At 35.0% G+C, this 19,138-nt stretch overlaps 1 protein-coding gene and 1 pseudogene across 1 annotated transcript; one reads left to right on the plus strand and one right to left on the minus strand.

Moving 5' to 3' along the window:
- Positions 1-1,336: 1,336 nt before the first annotated feature.
- On the plus strand, positions 1,337-3,045 carry LOC138313656 (uncharacterized). The gene has a single exon (XM_069254008.1). It carries the CDS (start codon positions 1,385-1,387, stop codon positions 2,774-2,776), a length of 1,392 nt encoding a protein of 463 aa, XP_069110109.1. The 5' UTR covers positions 1,337-1,384; the 3' UTR covers positions 2,777-3,045.
- Positions 3,046-5,829: 2,784 nt separating this feature from the next.
- Positions 5,830-18,558, minus strand: LOC138313655 (uncharacterized; annotated as a pseudogene).
- Between the last annotated feature and the right edge of the window lie 580 nt (positions 18,559-19,138).

The following is a 19,138-nucleotide window of genomic DNA, read 5'->3' on the forward strand; positions in this document are numbered from 1 at the left end:
CATACGCCAATATATGATGTGGTTTTTTCTTTATATGATGTGGTTTTGTCTTTATATGATGTGGTTTTGTCTTTATATTATGTGCATACACCAATATATTATGTGCATACACCAATATATTATGTGGTCATTTCATTATATCGAAACACCAATATATCAAACGTTTTAATGATTCAGTTGGAACTAAATTTCCGGGGTCGTTGTTTGACCGACACACATTCAAACGTCTTCTCGAGAGAGATTTTTCGTCAGTGAAAGCTGAGTGGTTTTGCTGATTCAAGTCGAAATATAGTCTAGTAAGTATGAAACTGTTTACTGTTATTTCGACACATAAATTACTGTTTAAAAATGTAAATTCAGACACCTAATCAATTGACTGGAGATGTCGCACGTAGTAATGTTGTAGTGCTTCTGATCAAATTTTAAATTAAAAAAATGAGAATGATCTTGCACAAGAATTTATAAGTATTCATGTACATCCTTGGTATAAATAAATATTTTGTGACAAATTTGTAAGCCGCTAGAACTGTTCAGTTCATTCTAATTTCCCTTTATCAAATATTTATTTTATGTATTTTTGTATATGGGTATCTAAAAATCATAAAGTAAACTTCAGATACATTGCTACATGTAGTTGTGAAATGGGATAAGATAAGATGTGTACATGGGTAAAATACCCACTGAAAACCTTTCAATTACCCATAAAAACTTTACTCGTTACTCTTAACATACAATTTTTTTTATTACTCAGCCAGTTAGTATGAGTGCTTACATCCAGAAATAAAATCAGAAGAAACTTACTAAATCTGCTGTTGTCACTTACTTTTATGACCTGTAACGTTATGTCCTAGCTGGTCCAGGTAATCTTCTTTGTCAAGAAGGTCTGGTGATATTGAAAGAAGAAGAAGACTGCATGTCGTTGTTTGTTGTCACTTGTCGTTGTTATCTATTTGCAGAATTGCTAGCTTATCATCAATTACTTTACACTATACCTGCATACACTGTAACTTTTCTTCAAATATCTCTGTTAAGTTTTAGGGTCACACAGAAGTCAGTTGTACCCCTCCTTTTAAAAGTGCAAGTAAAATTACGTTTACTCATCCCTCAAAAATTATCTGGAGCACTGTATGTTGTCAGATATATATGTCAAAACATTTTTGTAACGATTCCAGGCCCATATGGAGTGGGGGTTGATTGTTTATATATATGAATATCTATAGCTTCAATAACTGTTACCATGGAAACAAAATGGAGGAACATTTGGTTGCCCTGCATGGTCTCGAATATGGGGTAAAGGGTTGAATTAGGTTTTCAGTTCTAGTTTTACCTGGACATATAGATAACTTGCTTAACCATGTATGTATTCTGCTAAAAAATATTCAATATGTATTTTATAAAAGTTATATTTTCTATTCTAGGTAGAATGGAAGACAAACGGATGACTAATATTCTATCAAAATTATCACTGGAACATGTGTGCCACCGTTTTCAAAAAGAGAAGATAACTCCCGATATTGTTGGGAAACTCTCATCATCAGAGCTTGAAAGCTTAGGTGTTTCTAATGCCTCAGACATGATGAAACTTCGAACTGAATCAATCAAATATGGTCATGCTCCCCCTGCCAAAGTTACACGTAACGGTAAACAAGCATATGATATTCCTCAAGATACCCTGGAGAGTCTGTTGGACAACGGATTCCAGATATCTGAAATATCCCAAATATTTCAGGTTTCAGAAAGTACAATTTATCGTAGGATGAGCAAGTATAATTTGAGTAAACTGTCTTTTAGTGACATTTCAGATGTACAATTAGATGAAAAAACTGAAAAAATTAGCCAGGAGTTTCCTTTATGTGGTGAAAATATGATTAAGCAGATGTTGTGTCAACAAGGTATTAAAGTGCAGAGATGGCGCCTCCGGGATTCATTGCACCGCATAGACTCTGAAGGTGTTATGGCACGACGAAAAGGACGTCTGCACAGACGTATATACAACGTAATGTCACCTAATCACTTGTGGCATATAGACACAAACCATAAACTTATTAGATGGAGATTTGTAGTTGTCGGTGGAATTGATGGCTTCAGTAGGAGAGTTATGTTCTTAAAATGCTGCGACAATAACAAATCTGAAACTGTATACCAGTGTTTTTTGTCTGGTGTGTCCGAATATGGTATACCTTATAGAGTTCGCTCAGACAAAGGTTTAGAAAATATAGACGTTGCTAACTTCATGATCTTAAACAGAGGACCAACAGGAATGATTACCGGAAGGAGCACCCATAATCAACGTATAGAGCGTTTGTGGAGGGATGTGTTTGAAGGTGTTTTAAGTTTTTTTTACAACTTATTTTACCTGATGGAAGATCAAGGAATCTTGGACTGCTTAGACAGTGCTCATTTACAAGCTCTTCATTATACATACAGAGGTGAAATTAACAGGAGATTGTGTATTTGGGCTAAGGCTTGGGATGCTCACAGAATGAGAACGACAAAGACTTCCCCACAAGCATTGTGGATTGCTGGTCAAATGCAAAACCTGATGGGTGATGATGTAAGTGAACAAGATTTAGAGCACTATGGTGTAGAAAGGGCAAGTAATGTTTCGCAAGAAATGGAGGAAAACGAAAGGCCAATATTTAGTCCTTTATCAAATATGAATGATGTGTGTGTGCAGATGCTGTCACAGGAAGTTGCTTCTCCTCGCTTTGATGTCAATTTTGCCATTGAAGATTACCAAAGTTCATTGAGAGTGATACGTTTATACAACAGTTGATGATGAAAATGTGTATACTGGTATTCATTCATGAGTCAGTAACACAAGTGACAAAGGATGACCAGAATGGAAGTATACACAACCTTTTTAACTTGTGTGACTGGGAGGAATTTTTAATAAGTATATGCTTTACTTTTTATAAGAGCCAAGATGCTTTTAGATAAGGTTGTCAGATTTTCAACTTTATCAATGCGCTTTTGTTTAATTGCAACTTCTTAATGATTATAAAAACCATGAACTCCTTACTTATTACAAAGAGAAGAATGTTGCTTAGTTGATTCATTTTTATTCAACTTCCACTTTAATGTAAATAAAGTACATGTATCTTTCTTGTATCATATATATATATATATATATACATATATACACCATATTCGCCGCAATTAGTGCCCCTCCCCTTTTCTTGAGAAGAGTTGAGGTTGTATAAACGCCACCATCCCATGTGCTACATTATCATTATACCCTCATAACCTCAACAAATATGCATGTATTGCATATATATATATATACATGCCATATTTTATTGTCTAAATTGGGTCTAATTGACATGAAGCTTAGGGCTATTTCAGTTGAAAATTCCTATTGGGTGCCACCAATAGAAGCAATTTCTCCCAGATTGTCAGATGGAATATAGAAGATTTTTATCCCTGACGTTATAAAGAAAATTAAATTAGTGAACTCAAATCAGATTTAACCGCTAAAATATATATGTATACAGTATATGTAATACATAGTGATGCAATTTCAGCTTTTTGCAAGAATTTGAATATCGCATTAAAATTAAAGAAAGACATAAAAACAGGCTATTTCTTCTAGCTAATATAATATCTCTGCTAGCCATTGACCTAATGTCAACATAATTCACCAGACTTAAAGTTTATGCATGAAGAATGTAAAGAAAGGGAATATAATGGCTATTACTCAGAGGATCTTAAAACTAAGCTATAGCAGCTCCATTCTAGCAGATGCATGCTTCTATAAACTTTTACTCAAGCATTAGGTAATTAATTTATATCTACCGCATTCCTCCTGTATAAAGCTATATATAGTGACATTTACATTTCAATATAAATTCTAACTGTCTATCTACCTTAATGGTTGTAGCTGATAGAGATGCATGTGTTTGGTTTATTTAATGACCTATTAACAGTCAGGGTCAATTACAGATGTACCCTATTTAAGCAGTTGAGGAAAGCCAGGGTACCAGGAGAAGAACCACCAACCTGCAGTACCTGCAGGCAACTGCCTCAAATGGGAGTCAAACTGCATCCCAGTACAATAATGATTTAAAGTTTGAATTACTATATCACACAATATGCGTCATGAAATTGTATTTTTCTTAGTGTACCTATATACCAAGTGACACAGTTACTTGAGACTTGAGACTCCAGAGTAGTTTTTCTTGACACAATTTACAATGTTCGTATGAATTTCCAGTGCTTTATAAAAATTTAGGAGAAAGAGTTTGTTCAAAGGAGTAGATATGATAGGACCAGTATTTGGCCTTAATCTTTCAGGCCGAAAAATATTAACTCTGATCCACATCAATTTCACATCAATAAATAATCTCATACTTGCCTTTCATCAAAACATAACTTTTTATAACCATGTACAAGATGTGCTCCACCTATGACGTCATCAAATTGATGATTTTCCTCTTCTCGCCACATTTTGCTAGAAATTCATCATCTTTAGGTTAGAAAAGGCTTGAAATGGATTTGGACGCCACCTTGGAGCAACTTTATATTTTGCATAAATAAATACACGATACACAACGTGTGAAAATCTCTTTCTGCTCCACGAAGGCGGCCACATTCATTTTTAGAGAAAACCACTCAAAAAGTATGATTTTCCAAGGATTTTTGTGAAAAATGGCGGGAAACTGCATGTTGATGACGTCATAGTGAGCATAATTGGCACATGCTGGATATTTCAGGATGTAATGTGTTAGCAAATGTATTCAACTGCTATATGGCAAATTATGTTGTTCTTTACTGGAGAATTAATTTTGCGGCCATATTCAAGTCTTAACGTACCTTCTCCTTTATTCAAAAGTTGAGTTCTCAAAATTATCTGATGTTTACTGTACAGAACAGTGAAATGAGTACATATTAAATATTATTATTATGGTCTGACCACAGAACCAAGCCGTAGCCTACAATTTATTTTACAGTACCGGTACTGTAAATTGACTTTATCTTGCATATTGGTTTCATCAAAACAAACATGAAGTATAAAAGAATACTTACGATGCCAAAATTCTGTGATTTAGATTATGTTTATACATGTATTAGACATATGATACATTTTTGGAATATTGATTTTTGTAATTTAATTCTTCAAACATTTGATAGTTTAATTTTCAATGGGAATAATTCATATAATACCCGTTTACGTTTGTAGGTACATATATAACTTTTTCAATAGACCAATAAATTAAAGAGATGACACATCTTTACTGCATAATTTTTTTATTAATCAATGGGATCATTTCTCTGCTTTTCAAAATTTTTCAAACATACTACATCTAAATTTAAGAGCGTTTCAGTACTTTCTGAGAAATATTTGAACTATCAAAATCCAAGATGGGGGCCTGTCGGCCATCTTTTTCACCTATCGGTCAGAAAATGTAATATGCATTAGGGCCCCAGGGGAATCTGCACAAGAAATTTGAGACAGATCCCTTCAGTATTTTCTGAGAAATAGCGGTAATAAATTTTAACTATCAAAATCGTAGATGGCGGCCGGTCGGCCATATGCATATTGTTGACCGATTGGTCCCAAAATGCAATATGCACAAACAATATGGCCCTAGGGGAACCTACATATATCAAATTTGAAAAAGATCCCTGTAGCACTTTCTGAGAAATAGCGGTAACGAGAATTGTTAATGGACGGACAGGCAATGTGAATAGCCCATGTTCTGATGATGGTGGACTAAAAATTGTTCAATCTTTTACTTCAAATTAAAATGGCCGAAAAGCTGGTTCATACAACGCAGCAGAAACAAAAAAATGGAATGAAATTAAATGAATTTCCAAAATCAAAATATATAAACCATATTATAAAGACTTTAATATCAATTATTTCAAGAACATTCAACTGATCACAGAAAATACATATGTTTTGTTTGACATTTTTCTTAATTAAAGTTCCTACATGAAAATTACAAAGAAAACAAAAGTCTTCATTAAAATGAGTTTTTATCCTTAATATACTCTTGTTTCTTATGTTGCACATACACTTATTTTGGTAAAACCATGCACATATGAGGGCAGCCTTATAAGTTATTTTGCCTTTACCTCAGATCTGTGTTTAACATTCATTTAAAAACATTATTTTAAAGTACACAAAAAGGGCATATGATTAGTTTACTTTAAAACTCTTATGTCTATAAGCCTTAGATAGTAAGTCCAATTTGAATTATCATTAACAGAGATTATGTAAGTTGGACAGAGGAGTCACCAGCAGGCAACAGTTGACCTAGATGGGCTGTGTATTATATAACACTCTGTGTATTCTATACACACTCTGTGTATTCTACCAATCAGAAGGCAGTCTTCCCATGACTACTGATTGGTCCAAAGGAATATTATTCAATGAATAGGGAATTTATGAATGGAAGTTTATGAATGAAATGGTTCAAGAGGTCACCACTAGATGTCATTGTAGGAAACAAGTCCTACTCAGTCCTACACATCTTGGTAAACCGGATAGCATTAATACAAACGCTAGTCGCGTTGTAGTAAAAATGGCCGAAAAGCTGGTTCATCAGAAAATATTTTTTTTTCCAGTCTCTGATCTGTAGAGAAAAACTTTCAGATACACACTTGATATTCTGAATCTTATTAAATTCATTACAAAACTTCACAGTACAACGTACATGTATATCAAAACAGGTTCAACGGTTTAATATAAACAAATTAAAAAACAACCAGAGGTCCAAGAGACCTTGACAGTCACCTGAATATTGATTTACCTTGGTATTATACAACGCCCTGGGACCATATAATTCACAATTTTGGTTTACCTTAGGTCATAAGTTTCTGCAAAATTTCAACGAATTTGATTCAGTGGGTTTGGAGAAGACGAAAATGTAAATTGTTTATCGCCATACAATGGACGATAACAGACAAAAGGCGATTAGTGTAAGTCACTTGAGACTTCGTCTCGGGTTACCTAAAAATCAACTCAACAACAGAAAATTGAAAAAAATTTGGTACAATACGACTCACAAATATATACAGTAGTGGAAAATATCTTTGGATAATAACCAATTGAATAAAAAAAAAATAGGGTACATTTGTACTATTAACCAAAAAGTACCACTCAATAAAAGACATTAGTTTCCAATATGTTTGACCTTGAAAGATGGCCAACGTCCTTAATTTAAACAATGGTGATACCATGCATCATACTTAATATTAGTGTCCAGAGCCTTAAGCATTTTAACAGTAATTTGAGAATTTGTTTTTGAGCAAAGCATAACAACTTTAGCACAATAAAAACAAGAGACCCCAGAGGAATCTTGGCGCCTACCAATGAATGATGGAACATTTTGGTTCTTTTTCTCATCTTTCCTCCTTCTAGTTTCATTTAAACTAGATACAAGCAGGGACAAGGGACACCCTACATCTGAAGTCCAAAGATTATCGTTTGAAAAGTTCTGAAGAAAATGGTGTTAACAAACTTCATCTGGCAAAATCTGGCCATCTTAGTTTTTCTATCAGTCTCAAAATCAGCATGACACGTTAAGTCTCATTAGGGCTAATGAGAACATACTTCAGTGAAATTTGAGAAATGTGTGTTGAGTAGTTCTCGATAAATAGCATTAACAAGCATTGTTTATGGATGGACGGACCACTGATGAAAGGCAAATTGAATGATTCTAAACAAATGATAGGCAGCTTCTTGCTTTAGACAAAACTAAAAGAAACAAGTTCATTTGACTTTGTGTTGCATAGAAATATTGTACAACCAAAATCAAATATTGAACAATGACATATAGTTTTAGTATCTGACACATACTACATACATAACTGACTCACATTGATACAAAGCTACTATGACATGGAGCTTTGTCTTTATTTCAGGTCAAATACAGGTCAGTGACCTACTTTTGGCACAATCTCACAATGTGGTCATACATATCGTAAATCCTTAAGACTTATACAGGAGATATATAAAGCCCATTTCATTGAGTGAGGTCAAATTAAAGACAGTATATGTATTATTCACAATTACCTTGTTTTGCATGACATAGAGTCAGACAAGGTTGAATGGATTGACGTGACGCTAATTACATGTACCTATGGTAATAATACCAAAGACATCTTGACATCTTTTATCTTCCCTTCTTCCTTCAAAACAATTAAACAATAATAGTATTTAACAAAGCAAAACTAGACAAAGTCTACATAACTTTAGAGTTCAAATGCCACCACATAACCATGTTGCTTGCCAGTTTGACCAACAAAAGGCCAATGGGTCTAAACGGTCATCTGACACTTTCAAAGAAATGTTACATTTTAGGTTGAAATATACAGCTTATTTGACCCGTCATTTGAACAAACTTGTTAGACCTTCATCCCACAAACCCAATATAACGTATCTAAGCCTTTTCGTTATTGACAAGATGTTCTTTAAAGATTAAAGCCAATTTGACTACTGTGACCTTGATTGAAGATCATGGTCATTCATTTGAACAAACTTGGTAGCTCTTCATCTCAGCATGTCACAGGCCCAATATATGTAAATTTCTGGCAAGTCACAACACTTTCATGGCAACTGTGAATACATACATTTTACTATAGTAATTCTGGTATATATGATCACATAATGTGATCAAGATTTGAAATACAAGGCAAGAATCACAATTGCTGATGTAGGCCATCTCATATTCATACAGTAATATTTATTACATTGTACTACAGCCCAAAATCATCAAATCCTATGGATCCATGCCTATTTTAAAATGGTAGAAATCAAAATTCTTTTATCTCCTGGATGAATTATTAATACATAAAAGTAAAATAAAAACAATTTTTACCAAAACATATTTAGGGTCATGATCAAATGATCAGGTTTCTAAGATAATGGTCATGATAACATAGCATATGGCAGCCCTGGCCAAAGCAAATGATACAGGTCAAATTAGCTCTCAAGTTCTACATAAATTTGTAGCTAGCAACATCATGCTGGATAAAGTCTTAAAACATTCCATAAAATGTATTTTCAAAGGCATAGTCATATAGAGAGAACAGATTTTCATCAGCAGGAAGAGATGTTTCAGAGGTTGGTCTGGGTAGATTCAAACAATTGATGCAAGTATTTGCTGTTGGAATAAAACTGGTATCCACCACACAGAACTGAATACTTGGACATAAAGCAAATCCAAGCACAGGCTCTTCATCAGCACCAGTAACGAATTGGAGAATCTGCTTCAAAGATACACCGCCTCTTCTTCCACCTTATTAACAAAATAGAAAAAAAAATAAATAATTATACTCAGGAAGAATTATTCTTGTTATCAAAAATGAAATGAAATTATATGGACCTTTACAGAGATCAATCTAGCAGTTTTACTATTATTTATGTTTTGTTTCCCTAGGCCTAAAGTCATTATTGTATTCCTCAAGGTTGGTAATTGGTATGGAACATTATTAAAGCATAGATGAATTAATTGTAGTTTTTTGAAAAAATGATAATCAAGATCATATTGGATTAAAGAAATAAAAGAATTTTCAATAACTGAAGTATCAATATTTTTTTGGTATATAATTTAGTGTTCATGTAGTTAGAATTGCTTCTTTTCCAAATATCTACTATATAAAGTAATTCATATCCTACAATGCCATAATGATTATGTGCTATTAATTCTTTGACCCATATAAATGTTAATTACCTTACATGTACATAACTTTAACCCCTACATGTGGTCTGTGACTTTGAATGACAATCAACAAGCCAAGGAGATACTCACTGGCAGCTTCTCTGACATATCTTGTGAATGCTGCATATACAATTCCTTCAAAACGTCTAGAATTTGACCCCTCCTCAGAAAATTTCGGTTTGAGAAGATGTGTTAAAGCTTTCATTGTCAGTGTACATTCTGATCCAGGTCTCAATAGAAATACAAAAGATGGAAGCTGGCTGCCAATCTGACAATGTCGAAATGAAAAAAGAAAAAAAAAAAGTTTTAACATATAAATACAATATAACATGAGTATTACAAATTAAACAAGAGGCTCAGAGGGCCTGTATCAATCACCTGGTTATTTTTAGTAATTATAACAAGACTCTGACAATTAGAAAAATTAGCAAAATTGACTCCAAAAGTTTAATTTTGAATCACAACCATATAATGATGCTATTGATACCATACAAATATGCTATCCAATACATAGGTTCAGAGAGGAAGTAATTTATATGAAAATAGTACTAGTAACCTAATTGACCTTTTTGACCCCGCGTCTATTGCCGTCTAAGGCCCAGGGGTCAGCCCTATCACTTGTACAATTTCAAATCCCAACCCTATAAGGATGCTACCATTGCATTATGAGTGTATGTTCTTCCATGCTTAGTTGCAGAGAAGAAGTCGTTTATATGGGAATATCTATAGACCCTTTTGACCCCACCCTTCAGGCCCCCGGGGGGTCAGCCCCATCATTTGCAAAATTTTGAATCCCAACCCTATAAGGATGTAACCATTGCATTATGAGCGTAATCCCATGTTTAAATGCAGAGAAGAAGTCATTTATATGGAAATAGCCAAATTGACCCCTTCTGAAACCCACCCTTCAGGCCCCCGGGGGGTCAGCCCCATCATTTGTACAATTTTGAATCCCCACCCTATAAGGATGCTTCCAGTGCATTATGGGTGTTATCCCAAGCTTGGTTTCAAAGAAGAAGTCGTTTATATGGAAATAGCCAAATTGACCCCTTTTGACCCCACTCCTCAGGCCCCCAGGTGGTTAGCTCTATCACAAGTACAATTTTGTATCCTCATACCCTATAACGATGCTACCATTGCATTATGAGTGTATGTTCTTCCATGCTTAGTTGCAGAGAAGAAGTCGTTTATATGGAAATAGCCAAATTGACCCCTTTTGACCCCGCCCCTCAGGCCCCATGGGGGACAGGCCATCATTTGTACAATTTTCAGTTAGTAGCCCATAAGGATGCTACCAGTCAAATTTTGTTGAAATCCGACCAGTGGTTATGGAAAAGAAGTCGATTGTTGACGGACAACGGACGCTGCGGTATCCCATAAGCTCACCTCGGTCCTTCAGACAAGGTGAGCTAAAAACTGAATTTTATCAAATATACTCAAAACCATATCAAGAGAACCAGAGAACCCTGTATTGATTATGTCACATTAGGCATTAATGATATAATCATGTACCTCAGAAATTTTAAAGGATTACCTATATATGGCTCTATAATGTCTCCTATAGGGCCTTTAATTTATTCCCTCCCTTCCTGTGCAAGGAAATTCATGCACAGAGCCAAAATTATAGTTTCACTTATAACTATGCTCCTCTTCCTAAAACTGATTTCTGACCAGGAAGTTGCATATATACATAGTCTATGTAGATACGAATAGTATTGATACTAATTAAAAGTTTACAGAAGGTAGTTACTGTATAGGGGGACACTTAACAAACATTTTTTTGCCTTATTGAAAGTATATTCTGTGTGTTGCATACCTTATAGATTCCAAGGTCATCTAATCCCTGTCTCATCATCTTTATGCATTTTGACACATATAACGAATCGTGTGAAAATAAGTCTGTCACAACATTTTCCTCCATGAATTTTGGAAGTTTCCCATTTTGAAGAATGCTCAATGCTACAATTCCAAAAAAAATGTATTTTTAATATATATTTATATTGGAAGTAAAAGAAGCTCAAACATTTCAATGGTGGTACATTTAATGGTGTAAAATAAGTTAATTTTGTACCTGAAGAAAAATAATAAATCGTCTGCAAGATTCTGTTACATTTTTGATAGAGAAGAGTACCATTTGTCATTCCATTATATATATATATTTATATACAGTATATATACACGTAGTTTTGGAAAGATAAAAATGTAATTAAAATGACTTACAAACACAAAATAGATAATGATGGGCATAAGGCAATTAATTATAATAATATCATAGTGATTTCAAAATGAGCCATCTGTCAACATACTGAAATAAATTAAAACCAACATTTAAAGATATTTTACCTATTATCTTTCCAACAGTAATGTAGTCCTCAGCTAGGTGTTCACGCAGTCCATGATCAAAATACTTTTCTTTAATGGCTGTCAGTACTAGTCGAAAAAATTCTTTTCTTAGGCCACCATAGTCTACAGCAACCTACAAAAGAATTAAAACTATATAGATATGTTTTGAAAGCATGCAGACAGCACACAATTGAGTAAGAAACCTAAAACATTACATGTATGTTCATTTTGAAAGAGTTTCAAAACAGATTCATTTGATATTCACTTCAAAAATGTTTGAAAACATACTTTTATTTGATCAAAATTAAGTCTTCATCAATATATAATTTAAATTACCTCATCATAAAATTGCACTTCCAATGTTGGTCTCAAATCTTTGATTGCCCTGATTTCATCGAATGCCGTTTCAAGAATATTTGAACGGTCAATAAGGATAAAGTTAGTGAGACCCTCATTACACTGGGAAATGTCATCCACTTCCAATCTTCTGCCTGTCACAATGATGGACTGCATATATTTCAGAATTTCTACTGGGTTGTTGATATCTTCAGAAACACAATGCTGAATAGCATGTTTTACTAATTCATGAACTGAAATAAGTTCTTCATCCAAGTCTGGTAGGTCATTTTCAGTATTCCCATCGACAGGATTTGCATGGAGATTGTCATTTGTAGCATTTAGTGTATACATAGGTCCTACATCAAGAACATGTCCTAAATATTGATTCAATGATGATGACCTGTTGATGAGTACAGACGTTGCAGACATTTGACCTGAGACAGTTGCTGGTTGTCCCTGTATTGTTGGTCGACCGGTGATATCAACAGGAAGTGATACTGATTGTGAAGTTGCAGACATTTGACCTGAGACAGTTGCTGGTTGTCCCTGTATTGTTGGTCGACCGGTGATATCAACAGGAAGTGATACTGATTGTGAAGTTGCAGACATTTGACCTGAGACAGTTGCTGGTTGTCCCTGTATTGTTGGTCGACCGGTGATATCAACAGGAAGTGATACTGATTGTGAAGTTGCAGACATTTGACCTGAGACAGTTGCTGGTTGTCCCTGTATTGTTGGCCGACCGGTGATATCAACAGGAAGTGATACTGATTGCGAAGTTGCAGACATTTGACCTGAGACAGTTGCTGGTTGTCCCTGTATTGTTGGTCGACCGGTGATATCAACAGGAAGTGATACTGATTGTGAAGTTGCAGACATTTGACCTGAGACAGTTGCTGATTGTCCCTGTATTGTTGGTCGACCGGTGATATCAACAGGAAGTGATACTGATTGTGAAGTTGCAGACATTTGACCTGAGACAGTTGCTGATTGTCCCTGTATTGTTGGTCGACCGGTGATATCAACAGGAAGTGATACTGATTGTGAAGTTGCAGACATTTGACCTGAGACAGTTGCTGGTTGTCCCTGTATTGTTGGCCGACCGGTGATATCAACAGGAAGTGATACTGATTGCGAAGTTGCAGACATTTGACCTGAGACAGTTGCTGGTTGTCCCTGTATTGTTGGCCGACCGGTGATATCAACAGGAAGTGGTACTGATTGTGAAGTTGCAGACATTTGACCTGAGACAGTTGCTGGTTGTCCCTGTATTGTTGGCCGACCGGTGATATCAACAGGATGTGAGACTGATTGCTGGTTGTCCCTGTATTGTTGGCCGACCGGTGATATCAATAGGATGTGGTACCGATGTTTCAGACATCTTTTCTGGTGCTGGATTTGTAAATTGCTCCAAATCCTCAGAGTCACTATCGCAGACTGGCTGCTGTTGTAGCAAAGTGCTGCAAGCTGAACGATGTTCTCTTAGCAGTGCAATATCAATTTCTTTGTTGCATTGAATGCACTTTTCTTTTAAATTGATACTTAGAGGCGAATTGACTTCTGGATCAATTTTCAAGTTCTTTTGAATCGGTCTGATATAAATTTTGGTTTGTGCACTCACAGCTGATTTCAGGGAACCTACATTCCAATAGCATTTTAATACTTCCAAGTTTCTGCAGTTGCTAACACAGCTACAGTTCACGCCCTCCACTTTCTTTCAATTTTGGAAATCCTGTAATTTCACTCTGTAATTTCATGGAAACATCATCCTCAGTGTCAGTTGTTCGAAAGGATATTTTCTTCAACCCTAAACCAGAGTTCTTAAGAAGAATTTTTTCCTTTGAATTAGGTACTCTGTGTGAGTCTTTGTCTGCAAGACAAACAAATGTGGCTGTCCATGATCTACCTTCATCTTGTATTTTCCTATTCTTTCTTCTGGTTCTGGAACTTCTGTTTATGTTGTATGGTTGAAACAGATGTTCCCTTGTTCGCCTCAGTGTTGATACGTATACTGGTTCATCTTTGTCGCCAGTGCTTGATGTCCCTGAAAAACAAAGAAAACATGCATGGATATAGGACTGTCACAAGTAAGTAGCTGAAAATTGTACAAATGATGGAGTTGACCCCCCCCCCCCCCCAAGCCCACCGCCGACGGACCATAAACGATACTCATCCTTTGATAGATTTGAACTATAATTAGTGTTTAATCGTGTATATGTATGTCTAATTAACACAAAATGATTTATTTTGCTTTTGGTGCATGTGCAATCATGATCAGTACTTCAATATAGGAAATAGTGCCACATAATTTTTTCAGGATGCAAACAATTATTTTTGATATTTTTATCTAGAAATGAAATGAGAAGCTCAAACTTTTCCATGGTGGTAATAGTGTAAAGTAAGTATCTTTTGTAACCGAAGAACAAGAGGCCCATAGGCCTTATATTAGCGGTCACCTGAGTTCAGATACAGAATGAAACAAAGACATATAAACATTTTATATATTGGCCCATCAGGCCCTTGAAATCAGTCAGTGATTTTATAACTGACTTTTCAATCTATGAAGAGTATCTGGATCCATCAAATCTGTGAATTCTGAAGAGTATTTTTTTCTAATTTTAGTCATTTTGACCCCTTTTGGCCCCGCCCATCTACCCCTGAGGGTCAACCAGGACCAATATGGATATGACGCTAAAATGCTGTCACAGGGTAATAATCCTAACCAAGTTTGACTCATTTCCTATGAAAATTAAGCAAATAATGCTCATAAATGTGTTTTTCCAATAAAAACTATAATAGATTTGACCCCCTACACAGGGAAAGTCAGAGATACCAGGGCCATGAAATTCACAATTTTTGTAAAAGGCCTTAAAAAGACCTATTAATCTATGAAGAGTATTTGGTTCCATCAAATGTTAATACACAAGGAGACTTTTGAAATTTTAACAATTTTGACCATTTTTGGCCCCGCCCTCTGGCCCCTGGGGGTCAGCCAGGACCAATATAGATATATGATGTTAAAATACTATCTCAGGCTAATAATTCTAACAAACATCTATGAAGAGTAGTTGATTCTACCAGTTCCAGAATTTCAGAAGGAGATTTTTGAAGTTTTAGCCTATTTGACCCCTTTTTTCCCTGCATGCCCCTAAGGCCCCTGGGGGTCTGTCATGGAAAATTTCTTAATAGGATTCAATGGCCATCTTATAGGGATATTTCTGACAACATTTGACTAATTTCCTATTATAAATGACCAAATAATGCTCAAAAATATGTTTTCCCTATGTAAACTATAGTAAACTTAACCCCCTCTCCCCAGGTGGAATGTGAGACCCCAGGGTCATATAATTCACAATTTTTGTAGAGGCCCTTGAGACCTTTCTATCTATGAAGAATATTTGATTCTACCCTGGGGGGTTAGGGTCATATAATTCACAATTTTGATTGGTCTTATGCCTTAGAATGTTTGTGCAAATTTTCATTGAAATTGCTTTAGCGGTTTTGAAGAAGAAGTCGAAAATGTAAATTGTTTACAGACACACGACGGATGAGGCACAACGACGGACAAAAGGTGATTAGAATAGGTCAGTTCAAGCACAACCCATCAAAATCAATTTAACATGCATCATAAACAAAAGATTCTAGGAGAGAAGTGGAAAAAAAACCCCACTATTCTAGTACATTGTACTGTACATCTTTCACCATGGCAGGATGGTAATTTGTGTTGACATCAGTCTTGTGACAAAAATGAACAAATAACAATACATGACATGTATATTGTAAGTTTGTGTTTCAGTGTATTAACATTAACAAATTGAAAAGAAATGAAAGCAGCTAATTCAGTCAAAGCAGTAAAAATCACCATAGATCTAGATGTACGTTACTGACATGTGGTATATTAATTAACCACCAATTAACAATAAATTTGCGTGTTAAATAGCAACTCTCTTACCATCCCCCTCGCCCAATTGAAATGGGCAATTTGTCACATGTGTGTACCAGTATCATACCTCCCCCCCCCCCACCCCCTGATCCCAAAATACCTTAAATTCTAACTTCCTTATATAATTAACACTTGTTACTTACAATAAATGTAACGGTACATATAATATTAAAAAATATTTTTCATTTGATATCATATAAACTTACAAATACACTAGTACTGTAGTTAGCTTAACAATTTTCATATTTCAGCCGGAGCAGCAAATCTGGCGCTACCCTCCAAAAATGCAAAACCTAAGAGCTCACTCCAAGGGCAATAACTCCTTCAAGTACCAATATTATTTACATGAATAAACAGTACTCCAGATAGATGGGTAATTCAAGTACTTACACTTTTGACTTCTGTGCGAACCCAAAACTTATATTAACAGAGATATTTTGATAAAGTTATGTAGTTAATTAGTATAAAGTAATCAATCATTAACTAGCAACTGTGCAAACATCTATCTGAAACAATTAAAAGCACATTTGATGCCGACTCTTAAAATCAAAGTGCCAAGGCCACTCATAGATGCTGTGAATGAAGGACTCAAACAAAGGAATAAAGAAATTGGTTTTTCATTTAAATATTGATTTTAGTATACTAAGTGTGCAGTGTTGAATTTTGGAGTTTAACAAAATATATTTACAGTATACCGTATTTATTTCATGATATTTAAAGTTGATTCAAGAACAATAAGTTGAATAACTCATTTTCCTGAAATAAATTTTATATTTAAATTATTTCTGAAATAACGATTTCAACACCAATAAAACCGGTCAGAATCTGAGTTTCATTTTTTTATAATTCTTTATTAATTACTAAAATTATCAATTTCATCAATGTCTCTTCAAAGACAAAAAAATCATAAGTTAACATAGCCGTATCTTCGATTTCATATCCACTAAAACACTTAACATTTAGAATATTTTCGGAGAAATATAACATTAGAAATATTACGATTTCCGCATGTTTTGGTTTCTTTTTTAGAAAACTAAGATGGGTTGCTTTGACGACTTATAAATCATAAATCATGGCCAGAGACTTTTGCCAAATAAAAGGTACATTATAATATTTTGTTACGTATAAAAATCAGATTTGACTCTGGAATTTGAAGCACGTACCGGTGTCTATTCGTCATAGGTTTTTATCTTCAGCATTGTGAGAAATTGTTATTTGACTCCTGAATCTGCTAAGAATCAAGGGTCAACTGGATGCCGTTATTATGATCATAAAGCCTGTTTTCAGCAGAGGCGATCTCTTAGATTGGTTGGAGAGGGGGGGGTGCACGTGATTGTCATTAAGCAAGAAGAGTACATTTTATTGTAGAATTAGCTGCGTCAAGTCTATACTGAGACCGTTAGGCTTGCCTTATATTTTGTATAAATTCGCATTTTTATATGTAACAATCAACCCCACCCAATCTAGGAGATCGAATGTGATTACAGGCAGATAATTAACGTTTACAGTACAGTAGGCCGACTTTGTATTGCAACGTTAGCAGCCTATCTATAGCAGGTTACAACTTACCGTTTCCACTCCGCCTTCTCAGGGCCTCTTTGAACCGCACCCTGTCTCTAACCCGAGTGCGGTCAGCTCACTGTTAGACAAACTCTTACATAGGTTTACATCCAATTTGTTGGTTTGAAAGTTTGGAAGTAGAGCTGCCAGATCAATTTCTTGCAGCAGCTCCTCCATTTTTTCGCGCGATTAAAAAGGTCATTTTCAACAAGACGTTTGAATGTGTGGGGCTTCAAACAACGACCCCGGCAATTTAGTTCCAACTGAATCATTAAAACGTTTGATATATTGGTGTTTCGATATAAAGAAAGGACCACATAATATATTGGTGTAAGCACATAATATATTGGTGTATGCACATCATATATTGGTGTATGCACATAATATAATGACAAAAGCACATAATATAAAGACAAAACCACATAATATAAAGACAAAACCACATCATATGAAGACAAAACCACATCATATAAAGACAAAACCACATAATATAAAGACAAAACCACATCATATAAAGACAAAACCACATCATATAAAGACAAAACCACATCATATATTGGTGTATGCACATAATATAAAGACAAAACCACATCATATAAAGACAAAAGCACATCATATATTGGTGTATGCACATAATATAAAGACAAAACCACACCATATAAAGACAAAACCACATAATATATTAAAGATTTACCGCATAAGACAGCTATGGCTTTCCATAGTTTTGGGTACTTGGCACACCTCCTTGACACAGGCGGTTTGAATCGGACGCCGCGTCACAACTACGTTAAATATCCTGCCACGTTATGAATTGTGTAAGCGTGTGTAATCATACGAAGCAAAATATTAAAACCAAACTGCTTTGCACCATGGTGTTTTTTAACAACAGATAAATAAAATGATTTATAGTTCCATACCGGGAAAACCTCAGATATAGGCCTATGCTTCATCAGACGGAACTCATTTTATTGGTTTGTTCATTAATAAATTGGCGGGAATTTCCGCCACTTCGAGTGGCTGTTCCAAATGCCTGTCGGAACCAAACGATATAATTCAATTTTAGTCTTATAAATGCCATAAACACTATTAAGGGTAAATTTTGAGCTATGAAAATAATAGTTAAGACTGTAAATATAAGGATTAAAGTCTCTTTCTGGTGGTTCTATCGAAGGATAAAGTTGAGTAGGGTATCGATATTTGTTTCATGGACCGCTTCGCGGTCCATTCCAAATATCGATACCCTACTCAACTTTATCCTTCGATAGAACCACCAGAAAGAGACTTT

Source organism: Argopecten irradians, unplaced genomic scaffold (genome assembly GCF_041381155.1).
Source record: "Argopecten irradians isolate NY unplaced genomic scaffold, Ai_NY scaffold_0819, whole genome shotgun sequence".
NCBI lineage: Eukaryota > Metazoa > Mollusca > Bivalvia > Pectinida > Pectinidae > Argopecten > Argopecten irradians.